The sequence below is a fragment of the Phyllostomus hastatus genome, unplaced genomic scaffold (genome assembly GCF_019186645.2).
Source record: "Phyllostomus hastatus isolate PE091 unplaced genomic scaffold, TTU_PhHast_1.1 phas_contig_40, whole genome shotgun sequence".
Classification (NCBI taxonomy): Eukaryota; Metazoa; Chordata; class Mammalia; order Chiroptera; family Phyllostomidae; genus Phyllostomus; species Phyllostomus hastatus.
This window is the reverse complement of record NW_025333872.1, coordinates 77,625,038-77,637,495: the sequence shown is the minus strand read 5'-3', so window position 1 is coordinate 77,637,495 and position 12,458 is coordinate 77,625,038. Positions and strand designations below refer to the sequence as shown.

The 12,458-nt window shown below is 35.8% G+C and overlaps 1 protein-coding gene across 1 annotated transcript in view; it reads left to right on the top strand.

Annotated features, from left to right (window-relative positions):
* AHI1 (Abelson helper integration site 1) overlaps window positions 1–12,458 on the top strand; it is a 188,783-nt gene that overhangs the window by 39,931 nt on the left and 136,394 nt on the right. The window contains exons 12-16 of the mRNA XM_045843567.1: window positions 4,148–4,377; window positions 5,965–6,071; window positions 8,147–8,265; window positions 10,748–10,878; window positions 12,150–12,290. Coding sequence (XP_045699523.1) covers window positions 4,148–4,377; window positions 5,965–6,071; window positions 8,147–8,265; window positions 10,748–10,878; window positions 12,150–12,290 — 728 coding nt within the window. The remainder of the gene's footprint in view (window positions 1–4,147; window positions 4,378–5,964; window positions 6,072–8,146; window positions 8,266–10,747; window positions 10,879–12,149; window positions 12,291–12,458) is intronic.

Below are 12,458 nucleotides of genomic sequence, written 5' to 3'. Positions count from 1 at the left end.
ATTTTCTTTTTTCTTTTTTTTATTATTGTTCTGTTACAGTTGTCCCAGTTTTCTCCCATTGCTTTCCCCTGCCCGTGCCCCACAGACCTGCTCCCAGTCAATCCCCACCCTGTTCTCCATGTCCGTGCGTCATTTATACCTGTTCCTTGACTATACAAACAAATGAGCAAAATAGAACCAGAGGCATGAAAACAAGGAACAGACTGACAGCGACCAGAGGGGAAAGGGGAGGGAGATAAGAGTGGAAGAAGGGGAGGGGCCGTTCTCTTTCTTTAGTTCTTTTCCTTTCCCTGTTCTCTGTAGTTGTTTATCTTCAAGATTCTTTACTTGGATTGTCTTCCCTGGTTTGGTGTGCTTTTCCAGGCCTCTCTCATCTTCCCTTGCTTTGAATCTTACTTATATGCTAATGACTTCTAGCTTTCACTTTTTTCTGAGTTTGACTTTCTTTTGCACACTTCTATCTGGATAGTACAGTGGCACCTCAAGTCCAAAACCAGACTTACCAATATCACCAAATTTGGTCTTCCTCTTTCAGTCCTCTTATTTTATATATAAAGATTTTATTTATTTATTTTTAGAGAGAGGGGAAGGGAGGGAGAACAAGAAGGAGAGAAATACCAATGTGTGGTTCTCTCCTGTGTCCCATATTGGGCATTTGGCCTACAGTCTAGGCATATACCCTGACTGGGAATCAAACCAGTGACCCATTGCTTCACAGTCCAGTGCTCAATCCATTGAGCCACACCAGCTAGGGCTTTGTTAATACTATATATTTTTAATAACTTCCTTATCTGGGAATCAAGAGTAGTACTAATTTCTTCTTTTCTTTCTACCATTTATTTCTATATCTAAGTAATACTAAAGTCTCTCAATTCTCTCTTGTAAAAGAATCACCATCCTATCATCCTTTTTATCCTCACTGCTGTCGCCTTAATTCATGGCCTTGTTATCTCTTGCTTAAAATGATGCTGCTGCCCTGGCTGGCACAGCTCAGTGGATGAGGTGGGCTGCGAACCAAAGGGTTGCTGGTTTGATTTCCAGTCAGGGCACATGCCTAGGTTGCAGGCCAGGTCTCCAATGGGAGCCACATGAGAGGCAACCACATATTGATGTTTCTCTCTATCTCTTTCTCCCTCCCTTCCCTTCTCTCTAAAAATAAATAAAATCTTTAAAAAAATCCCTCTTAAAAAAAATGATGCTGCTAAACTCTCCCAGTGTTCAGTCTTCAGCCTCCCACATCTCTAGCCTCTTCCAGTACCATCTTTCATAAATACCTTGATTTAAAAATCTTTGACTACCACTGCCCTTTGGAAAATGTTCCAGTTCCTTAGGATGGCATGACAGGCTGTCCCTCATTCAGGCTGGCCTTACCTTCCTTGGGCACTTCCCATGTACCCTCTGCCTTACCCACACAATCTTTTGAAATACCGTTAACAACTTTTTTGGCATCTCCACTCCATTACCTTACCTATTATTCTATGCTTAAATGCCCTTCCTGCCCAACTCTTTCACTCCACATAGTGGGCTCACAGCCATCACTTAAAACCCAGCTCAGATTTCATCATTTCGTGAAGCCACCTGGGACTTCCCCACACAACATATAATAGTAGTAAAGTACACTTTTTACTTTATGTAGCTTTGAAATTGATACTAAGTTAGGACTCTTTACATCACGAAAATACTATGGTGAAGGATTAACTAAGTGAAGGAAGAAGCATTGTGGCTAGAATCAAAAAGGCAGTGAGGTTTTGAAAAAGGTAAGGAAAGGGCTGCAGTCAGAAGGAGAGAAGGAGCTGTTCATGCTCCAAAGTGGCAGAAGTATGGGTTTCTGCCCGTGTCTTCTCTCTGTCTTCCTTGGGATCGCTGTCACATGTTACCCTTAGTGTCGCCTGAGTGACTCTTTCCTGCTGGTTAGCTGTCTGCCATAAGGGCTTAACCTAAATCCCCCTTTTTAGTTGTCTTCAGTGTAATCTGTATTTTTCCCCACATCAACAGTTCCTAATGTAATCAGAAAGAATTTTCTCTATGTAATGGCTCCCAAATAGGCCTTCCCCCCTTTATATGTGCTGTTTTAACTTTGGTACGTTTTTCTTTCCCAATTCTAGTAATGTTTTATAGATAACTAGTCTTTACAACTTTGTGCTCCTTCTTTTCTGTCCATAATTCGCCTGATATTTTCCAAAATCCACTCATACATTTGTTTTGATCTTGGATTCTACCATTAATTGGGTGACAAAAGCCACCATTGATACCAGTTTTGTTTTTACATAAAAAGCTTCATTTTTATTTTAAAATATTATATATATTTTAGTTATTTTGAGCTGTTTTAAAAATATGATGGCTTCATTTGTGCCTATATTTCAAATAATGCTGTTAAGATTCATTAGCAAGCAGCTGAAGTTTTTATCTTTTAACAATGTTTTTCTTTTGTTTTTAATATATAATCTTTATTATATTTTTTCCATTACCACTTAGTCCCCTGTAACAATCTTAAAATAGCTCCTTTAAATTAGTGATTTTGTTCTTTCAATAAATACTGTATTTCATGTAACATATGTTCATTGAAAGTATTATTATGGTTAAAATGTTTATGCTCTGACACACATGCTTTATTTTTACTTGAAAACATGTTCTTTCACTTCCTTCATTATTAGTTTGGATTCTTAGTAATTGAAGATCATATCCTGTATTTTAAGCAGCTGTTGAGACAATTCATTGAATACTATTCTTGAATAACAACTGTAATTTTTTCTTTTATTGATAATTTTGTAAAGGACTTAATTTTCTTTAGTTCCTAGGCAGTAATTAAAAGAATGAATTGTGAATCCCTGTATTGAAAGATTAATGTATTCTTCAAACCCTAGTAACTTCAGCTTTTAAAAATCCAATATTCCACACTCACATAGCGGCTATGTATTGCTATTGCTAGGTTTTGTCTGTTTTTACACAATCACTAGAAATGTAAAGTATCTAACATAACAGTTTAACCCTTAGGGTTTACTCTTTTGTCAAGACTGTAGCAATAACAATAATACTAATTTTTTAATTGTCCATTATTTAGAGCAGGATGTCAAACTCATTTTCACCAGGGGTTGCATCAGCCTCGTGGTTGCCTGCAAAGGGCAGAAATAATTTTAGGACCATATAAATGTAACTATTCCTTAACTGTTAAGGAGTTGAAATTACATTCGACATTTTGAAGGCAACCACGAGGCTGATGTGGCCCCGGTGAAAATGAGTTTGATGCCCCTGATTTAGAGGAAGAGATAATTAAGAGTGTTAACACCAAGTGAATATTTAATATTGGATTATCTGTTTTTTATCAAAATTTGATAATTATTTTACTCATTCATATAGTAATTTCATTATGGCTTGTCAGTCTTTGAGATCTTCATGTTTATTATCTAGGCTTTAAAGTTAACTGATATAAAGTTAATTGAGTATCCTATTAACTAAACCCCCACTGGTAAGTACTTTGCAAAAGCAATATACACAACCAAAGATGGAAAATCATTGAAGTTCTTCCCTGTACTCTTATATATTTATACTAAATACAATATTTTACCAACTATTGTGTTGTAATGTGATGTGTTTGTTTAATCAATGTCAAAAGTAGGTAGATTTTAAAAAATATGTATTTATTTATTTATTTGAGAGAGTGGAAGGGAGGGAAAGAAGCATAAATGTGACAGAGAAACATCGATCAGTTGCCTCCTGTATGCACCCTGACTGGGGACCGAAGCTAGGCATTGTACCCTGACTGGGAATAGAACCGATGACCTTCTGCGTCACGGGAGGACACCTAAACAACTGAGCCACACCAGTCAGGGCAAAAGTTGGTAGATTTTAGGAAGATAGACATATTCAAATCCAAATACAATTTTTTTGTTTGATAGTATAGATTATAATTAGAATGCAGGTACTTACATTATGCTGGAAAGTACCTGTAAGAAAATAGCTTTGTCAAGTATAAAGAACCCCAGCCACCAAATACATGATCATATTAATGTTTAGTTATAAAATTTAAACTTAGTTTACTGTTACCACTTGCCTACTTAAGTCCCATTGGCTATATTGGTTTTCAGATAAACTTTTAAAGAAATTTGTGCCTTTCAGGAACTATATGTAACTTTTTATCCTTTTCTAGGATATGGAAAAATGAAATAAACAATACAAATACTTTCAGAGTTTTACCTCATCCGTGCTTTGTTTACACGGCCAAATTCCATCCCACTGTAAAAGAACTGGTGGTTACAGGATGCTACGATTCTGTGATACGGATTTGGAAAGTTGATATGAAAGATGATTTTGCCACATTGATCCGACAGTTTGACACTCACAAGAGTTTCATTAACTCTCTCTGTTTTGATATTGAAGGTATGTCAGAGAATATATTCCAAATTAAGCCTAGTTGTATGAAGAATTAAAAACAGTGTTATCTCTAGGACAAATATTTAAGCTTGAGAAGGATTTTATGTATTGATTGTGTATTTTGAAATTTATGCGTATTTTGCAGATTACATAATATACCTGGGTATATATTTGGCATTGAAGGAGTTTTGTTTGTAATTCTAAAGTCATTAAGCTCCTAAACATTTAGATTTAACTAATCTTCACTGTAACAACTGGTCATGTTCCAAATTTCATAAATATATCACATTAGATTGGCGATTATCCCCTTAGTACTTTTTTTATTAGAGGGCTTTCAAGTTAAAGGGTAAAAATGAGGAAGATGAAGAAATAAATCCCAAATTTTGAAAATACATATTTTAAATGGAGCAACAGTATTATTTTTTAAAGTATAAGCATATAGAAGGGAAATTTGCAATTATTTTAGTTTATTCTATTATATGAATAATATAGATGGTCTTTTAAAGATGTAAAATATAGATTATCAACTGAAAGAATAAGGAAATATATTACGTCTTTTAAATAGTTATCTTTTACATTATTTCAGACTCTAGATATGTAGGCTTTAAGGATAATTAATTAGCATGGGATCCAGATTAAAATTATACTCTTAATGTACTCTATTCAACTCTGAGGATGTTAATATATTGGAATACATTCAGAAACGGCAAACCCATAATAGAAAGGTATCTGAAAACTGTGTCATAATAGAAGTGGCTCATATTACAATAGAGAGATGAAGAATTTCTTCATTATTTGGTTATTAATATTTAAAAAAAGAGAAATCAGTCTGTGTTGCTCTAGTGGATAAAGATAGGGCCAAAGCTACAGAAGACAGATTTTCTTTGCTCAGATTTAGAAAAAACATCCTAATACATAGAGCAGTTTATCATTTGAATAAGCTGCTTTTGACATACGAAATTCACAGTTTTTGAATAACCATCTGTTTGTAATGGTGTGTAAAATATTGCTAAGTGGGTGTGAAGTTGAACTTGATGGTCTCTGAGGTCTCATTCAACTTAAAAATGGGTTGAATTTAAGAATTATGTTAAACTGGAATGACTGTTAAATTTATTATTTTTCCATCCCCTGGTCACTGAGTTCTTGCTGGGTCTCAGGCATTATGCTAACAGACTGCGTTAGAATATAGGTGTTTTCCCAGGAATTTAAGACATTATATAGGTTGATAAAAGTGAGTGACATAGGTACATATTGCATAATTCAGGTAATTTGTTTGGCTTTGAAATTTGAGCTCTGTGTGTGTGTGTGTGTGTGTGTGTGTAAACTACCATGCTCGTTTCTTTTTGTGTTAAAATCAAGGAAGTTCAAAGGGAAATTAATCATCAAAAATCATCCAAAAGAGCACAGAATTCATTTAAAGATCATTGGGATTTGAGTGTTAGTTGTGTTTGGTTTTTGGCTTCTTTAACTGAAATATGTCCTAGTAGCCCTAGGATTCTTTTGACTGTTTTACTGGCATGCATTTTCCCAATTTCGTATTATTTCCTTCCACCTCTGTGTAACTTTAATCAATGAGTAATTTCTTTTAACCAGGTCATCACATGTACTCAGGAGACTGCACGGGGGTGATTGTCGTATGGAATACCTATGTTAAAGTGAATGACGTGCAACATTCAGTGCGCCACTGGAGTGTGAATAAGGTATTAGCACCGTACTTCATAGTTTGGGATTTCATTAAAGAAATAGGGAAAACCATTGAACCACATGGCCTTAATATAAAACAGCAAAACATTCTGTTTTCTTTTTTCAAAAAATTTTTTTCTCAGTCCCTGAAAAGTCTGTTGTCATTGATTAATTATCATGTCTTTCTGATGGCTAATTGATAATCTAGTAATTTAGTGAGCATTTTCTTCATTTTGGTGAGGATTTCCTTTAATTTTCTTCAACGCTAATTTGTACCATGGCATTCAGTGACCCATTACTGAAATTTATGCTTAAATAAGGTATATGTTATATTATATTACCACCTATCAGTGGTAACTTATATTTCAACTTATTGTTCCTCATCATAGACTATAACAATTGTCCTTGTTTGAAAAAAGACACTGTGAGTGTAAAAAAATTTCCGTAACTTTAATTAAGCCTATTGAGTCTATCAGATCTGTTTAGGAAACAGTCTATTTTATTTTTAGTCATTCTCTTCTGTCTATCAGATTGATGATGGCCTGGGATTCATGTTGTAGCTTAACCTCACTCACTTTGAAAGAATTCTAATTACTTATATACCTGAGGGATTGGCAAGGCCCCAAAGGCACCAGTTCCACTCATTTGAGTCCATAGTGCAGAGTCTGTTATTTGTGTTAAAAATCATGTATTTCTTTACCTCAGGATATTAACCAAAAGGCAAATTTACCTGGGAAATCGGCAGCCTGGTGTGGTTACTTGAGACAGTCCCCGCCCCACCCCCCCAAAAAAGGAAATGAGCTGGAATTTTTTTTGTAGCTAATGCCATAGGACAGACGAGACTGCCACCTCTTGCTGGTTCCTGTCAACCAGCAGTGTGGGGAATGCCGAGTCACACTCCTCTGTCACTTCAATGAAGTGTCCATGAGCTGCTTTGATACAGAACCTGGGCTTCAAAATTAGGGCTTTTTAGTCTGAGCATGAGTATGATAAAGGAAAATATGGAGGGAATTACTAACAGATATTACAAACACTAAATCTGCCAGCCTATTTGTCAGATTTATACCTAATACTTGTTGTGTGGTTATTTTGCACATTTGCATCTGTGAACGTGTTGCTCCCCTTGCTGGAATCTCCAGCAGTGCATCCCCACCCTCAAATGGTGGTTCTTTAGCTCAGTAAAATCCCCATCGGGGGTGTCAGTGTTTGACTTTTTCTGTAACTTTTAAAATACAGCTGACAGCAGGTCTGAGTGTCAGACTGCGGTCGCAGAGGGTCACGTGCTGGTATTGGTTAGGACTGGAGCAGTTTGTGCCCTGCCTCAGCTAATGCCAGCCCACCTCTGGAGGGGCTGCCCTCTAGGCAACAGGCACGAAAGTCATACAGGGTCCTCTGGGGCGAAAAGGGGCACTTCGTAATTCTGCCCGTGTGGACTTGAGTCTGAGCAGTTTTGCATTTGTAATTTTTTTTCATTCTGGTAATCCAAACTACAAGGACCTCTGGTAATTATTTTAATTAATGCAAGGCTTGTTCAGGCAGACTCTCCATCAGTGCTTGTATCTTTCTTGACATCATTAATCAGGCATCTTCCATAGCTGCCTTAAATAATTATTTTTTTTAAACCCACCTAAAATTAAAATCTAAATTAAATGACTTCAGAATTATCTGCTGATGAAACACCTTTTTCAGGACAAGTGGAAATAAGTGTATGAAGAAATAATCTGAGATTGAAATAGAACTTGAAAGTTAATTCTGTACTTTGAATTTTTTAAAATGGAAGCTTTTTACATGATAATAAGTAGAAAATGCAATGTTAGAAGCTGTGTTTGTAGGAAGTTCCTCTTGTTTGGGGATACACTACAAAGACACGTACAAATATGGTATTAGATAACAACCAAAAAATACATTTCATCAGCTTTATTTTCAACCTTAAACTGAAATTACTGGGGATTCCTTTAAACAGTTTTAAAGCATCTTATATAGTACAATTGAAAATTAGATCTTAAAGTTAATTCTCCTCTTTTATACTCTAAAAAGGGCTTAACAGACAAACTTTACAGTGGTGATATTATATAGCCTTTTTTATTTTTAGGAAATTAAAGAGAGTGAGTTTAAGGGGATTCCAATAAATTATTTGGAAGTTCATCCCAATGGAAAACGTTTGTTAATCCATACCAAAGACAGTACTTTGAGAATTATGGATCTCCGAATGTAAGTATATTTCACTGTTGATAGTTTATGCACTCGGGTAAGTAATGAACTAATTCGTATTTATAAAATGTAGCTGTGGTAGTGTCCGGAGACATTTTTGAATGTTGCGTCCGTATCTGGTGGGTGGAGACCAGAGGTACTACTAAGCATCCTAGAGTTCATGAGGCAGCCTCCAACAGTGAGGAATTACCTGGCCCCAAATGTGAATAGTTTTAAAGCTGAAATGTAGCCAATTCCTTTTTATTTTCACGATTAAAAAACACTTCTGTCTTGGAATTTCTCTTATCTACGATACGGTGTAGCATAGTCTTATGATATAATATCATAGCTGAATGAGAGGGCTTTTGAATAATTCATCCTTGTTTTTCTTTTTTTGTTTGATTTCTGAATGAGGTCAATGAAGGGAAATACTTGGAATGTAAAAGGCAGACGTAGAGTTCTGGGAAAGTCAGCATGGACTTGTGCTATGCTTTTGTTTTGGTGTTGAGTTCCACTAAAATGAGAGGAAGCAATTAGATTTCATTATTGTTTGCAGAAAGACAAACATAGTGATCTATATTAGTTTATTCTGCAGTTCCCTTTTTAGAGCTAACAATGCAGCCCTTAAACATTTATGTAGCACTGTCCCAGACACAGGTATGGGCGCTGCGGGAGGGTGGTGAGCAGAAGTAGCTCCTCAGGAGTTACAGTCCGCTGTACTGCCTCCAGAATAACATGCAGGACATTTGATTAGGTTAAATTGTGAGATCTTCTGGGACTGGAATCTGTGTATTCTTTTTCTCTGCATATAGCAGCCATGCTGTGCCTGGCAGACAGCAAGTACTCGGTATGTGTTTTTAATGAATATAAATATATAATATAAGGATTATACTTTTCAGAGCAACACAGGTGGTAGCTATAATATGGTCTTTCTGTTAAAGGCTCTATGGAGAGGCCGGTCTTTGCACTCAGTCTGAAGAGTGGGTAGACTTTAGATAAGATGGAAGCATGTTCAGTAGAGTGAGAAATGGGAAAAGCCTGGAATAACGTTCAAAGGTGGGATAATATAAATTGTGTTCTTGACAGAGGGAGTTAGTCTGTATGAGCACAGGTTTCTTGATAAGAAATGCTGAGAGTGTAATTTTTTACAAATAGAGGTTGCAGTCAGATTTTAGAAGATCAGGCCTAAGGAGTTTGGTTATTCTCTTTTGAAGCAATACAGTTTTCAGTTTAAGATTGTACTTGCTCTCTAGAGGCAAACAGCTTAGAATGAAGTGGCCTTGTCCACCCCTTGCTAGCTAATTTTCTCCTCTGTGCCTCTCTTTTCTGGGCATTGCAAACGGGAGAAATAATATATGTATACTCATAAGGGTTTGGAGGGGAATAAACTAGTTTATACATGTAAAGTACTTACAATTTTACAGCACGTGACAAGGACTGCAGAAATGTTTGACTCTGTGACCTCAGGTCTGAGAATTTATGGTAAGATAATATAAACCAGTGCAAGAAATCAGACAGCAGTGTGAAGGTCACCAGAGAGCAAGGGGGTGTGAGATGAAGAGGAGGTCAAATGCATGGTGACTAGACTTTGGCTGGTGAGCGTCCAGTGAAGTATACAGATGATCTGTTATGAAATTGTACACTTGAAACCTATGTAATGTTATTAACCAGTGTCACACCAATAAATTTAATAAAAATGGATAAAACAGTGCAAAAAATATACTTGTATTTAAGATTATTCATAGAAATCATGTTCGTGTTAGGGGACAGCTGGAAACATTGTGTGCTGTTCAGCAACAGAATATTTCTTAGGACACATTTGGATGATGGTATGACGTGTACCTATTGGAATGATAGATAACACACACTCTGTATGTTCTGCTATGGAGGGCCGTTGCTTGTGATTGTTTTGATGACTGGAAAAAGTGGATAGCAGAGCAGTGTGTATAATATCCTTTCTGTAAAGGGGGGATGGTAATGGTCCCTAACTGGCACATAGTAAGCATTAAAGCGGTGTTAGCTATTTTTCGTAAGCAAAAAAGCCTGGAGGGCTGTATATCATATTTAGTAGATGATTTAATAATATGTTCTGTCTAATATTTCTGCAAGGATCAAGTGTGATTTTTAAAATTGATCGATCCCATGAGAAAATATAAAAATTCTGTCCTTTTTTTTACCAATCAGCTCAAATGCTACTTCTATAAAGCAGTCTCTCTTCATAGCTAGAGATAATTTTTCTTACCCAGATCTGCAAAGTCTTCTTTCTTTTCTTCTCTTGTGGCCCCTCTGCATCCACTTTCTGTTTTATATTGATGCATTCCTTCTCTCTCCTATTAATTTTCATTTCCCTGAGCTCGAGCACTGTCTCTTCTTTCTTCTGCATCCATCACAGAATGTTTCCCACGTAACAGATTTTCAAAAATTATTTGTTAAATGCAATTGAAGTATTTAAAAGTTTTTACCCCATAGATTCTACATTTGTAAAATCTTTTTCTGTTTGTAGATTAGCAGCAAGGAAATTTGTAGGAGCAGCGAATTACCGGGAGAAGATCCATAGTACTTTGACCCCTTGTGGGACTTTTCTCTTTGCTGGGAGTGAGGATGGGATAGTGTATGTTTGGAATCCAGAAACAGGTAAATCCTTCACTGCTCTGCAAAAATTATTTCGGTTTTCGAAGAAGTGTGAAATATACCATTTTATGGAATAATTTTGAAGGAAATTCTGACTGTAGGTTCTCGATTATGTTTTTAGAATTGGAACGCTGATAATGAAAATCAGCTGAAGTCTAAATTTATATTAAATTCTCTTATTGTTTTGATAGATTCATGGATTTTGAATTTTACATTATAATTTAATACTTATTCTTTCCTTGTCTACAATGAGATATTGTGAATCTTAGAGAAGTATTTAATGATAACTGTAATGTAAAAATACAAATGTTATGAGCTGAATTTGGAATATAACTAGATACACAGGTGGTGAAACATCTACAATATATTCTCATTAGAAACATTCCCATCAAAAGTTTTTGATGTGTGAAACTTAATAGCGATTCACCTGAATTACTATAATCTAATAAAATACACTGTTACATTGGGAAGTTCATTTGTGCCCTATCTTTGTCCTTCAAAAAAAAAAGCTAAAACTTCATATTTTTTAGCAGTAAATGGAAAAAAAATTCTAAAATTCACTGTATAATATCTTTATGAACAGTATTTAATTACCTTTTGTTTATTTTCTTGGTCTTCCCTTTAGGCATTTTGGACTAGTGGTTCACTTAGGTTTTTCTTTTTCTTTTCTTACTGTGTTTTGATACATTAGTATCAGTTCAAAAATGTTAAATCTCTTTTCCCCTTCAGTGGATGGACCTAGAGTTTTTGCTCTTTGAATTCTGCTTTTCATAGGTTTCTTAGGCCCCTGCTATAGGCCTTTTCTAGCCATTAGTAATCATACATATTTTTAAAGCAGAGGGTACCTCATACGGCATCTGGAAAATAATTAACCCCCCACCAAACCTCCCCCAAGCTGGGAGCTTCTTTGGTGTTGGAGCCCTGCAGTCCCCCGTCCTCGTCCTCGCTGGAGTTCCGTGCCAGCTGACGTTTGCTCAGCCCTGTCAGGTCTCAGAGTCGGGTACCTCTCTGCCTCTGAACTCTGCCTTCGCTTTGTGCTGTGTGAACCTCGTTGAAGAGTTTGGATTGAGAAGTAGGAAGAGGAGAGCCAAAAGAATGAAAAATAAAGATCATTATTTAATACAGCACTACTCAAATATTTATAAGTATTTGAAGTTTTCATGTAAATACCATGAGCTTCATCATTACTTTCTATAAATATTTTTGATAAGTTGCAGAATAATCTTCTAATGAGAAATAACAATACAAATTATTGAATGTCTTTTCTTATTTAGGAGAACAAGTAGCAGTGTATTCTGACCTGCCATTTAAGTCACCCATTCGAGACATTTCTTATCATCCACTTGAAAATATGGTTGCATTTTGTGCATTTGGGCAGAATGAGCCAATTCTTCTGTATATTTATGATTTCCATGGTAAGTCCACTTCTTGATAAATAAATAATGTTTAGAGTAACACTTACATTTAGACTGAACCAGGAATCATGAATTCTGTGGAAACTGTCATTCTTTGTATTAACAGAGCTCTCTTGCATATATTGTAAGAGCCAACTAGATAAAGTAGATTATGTTATTATATTATAA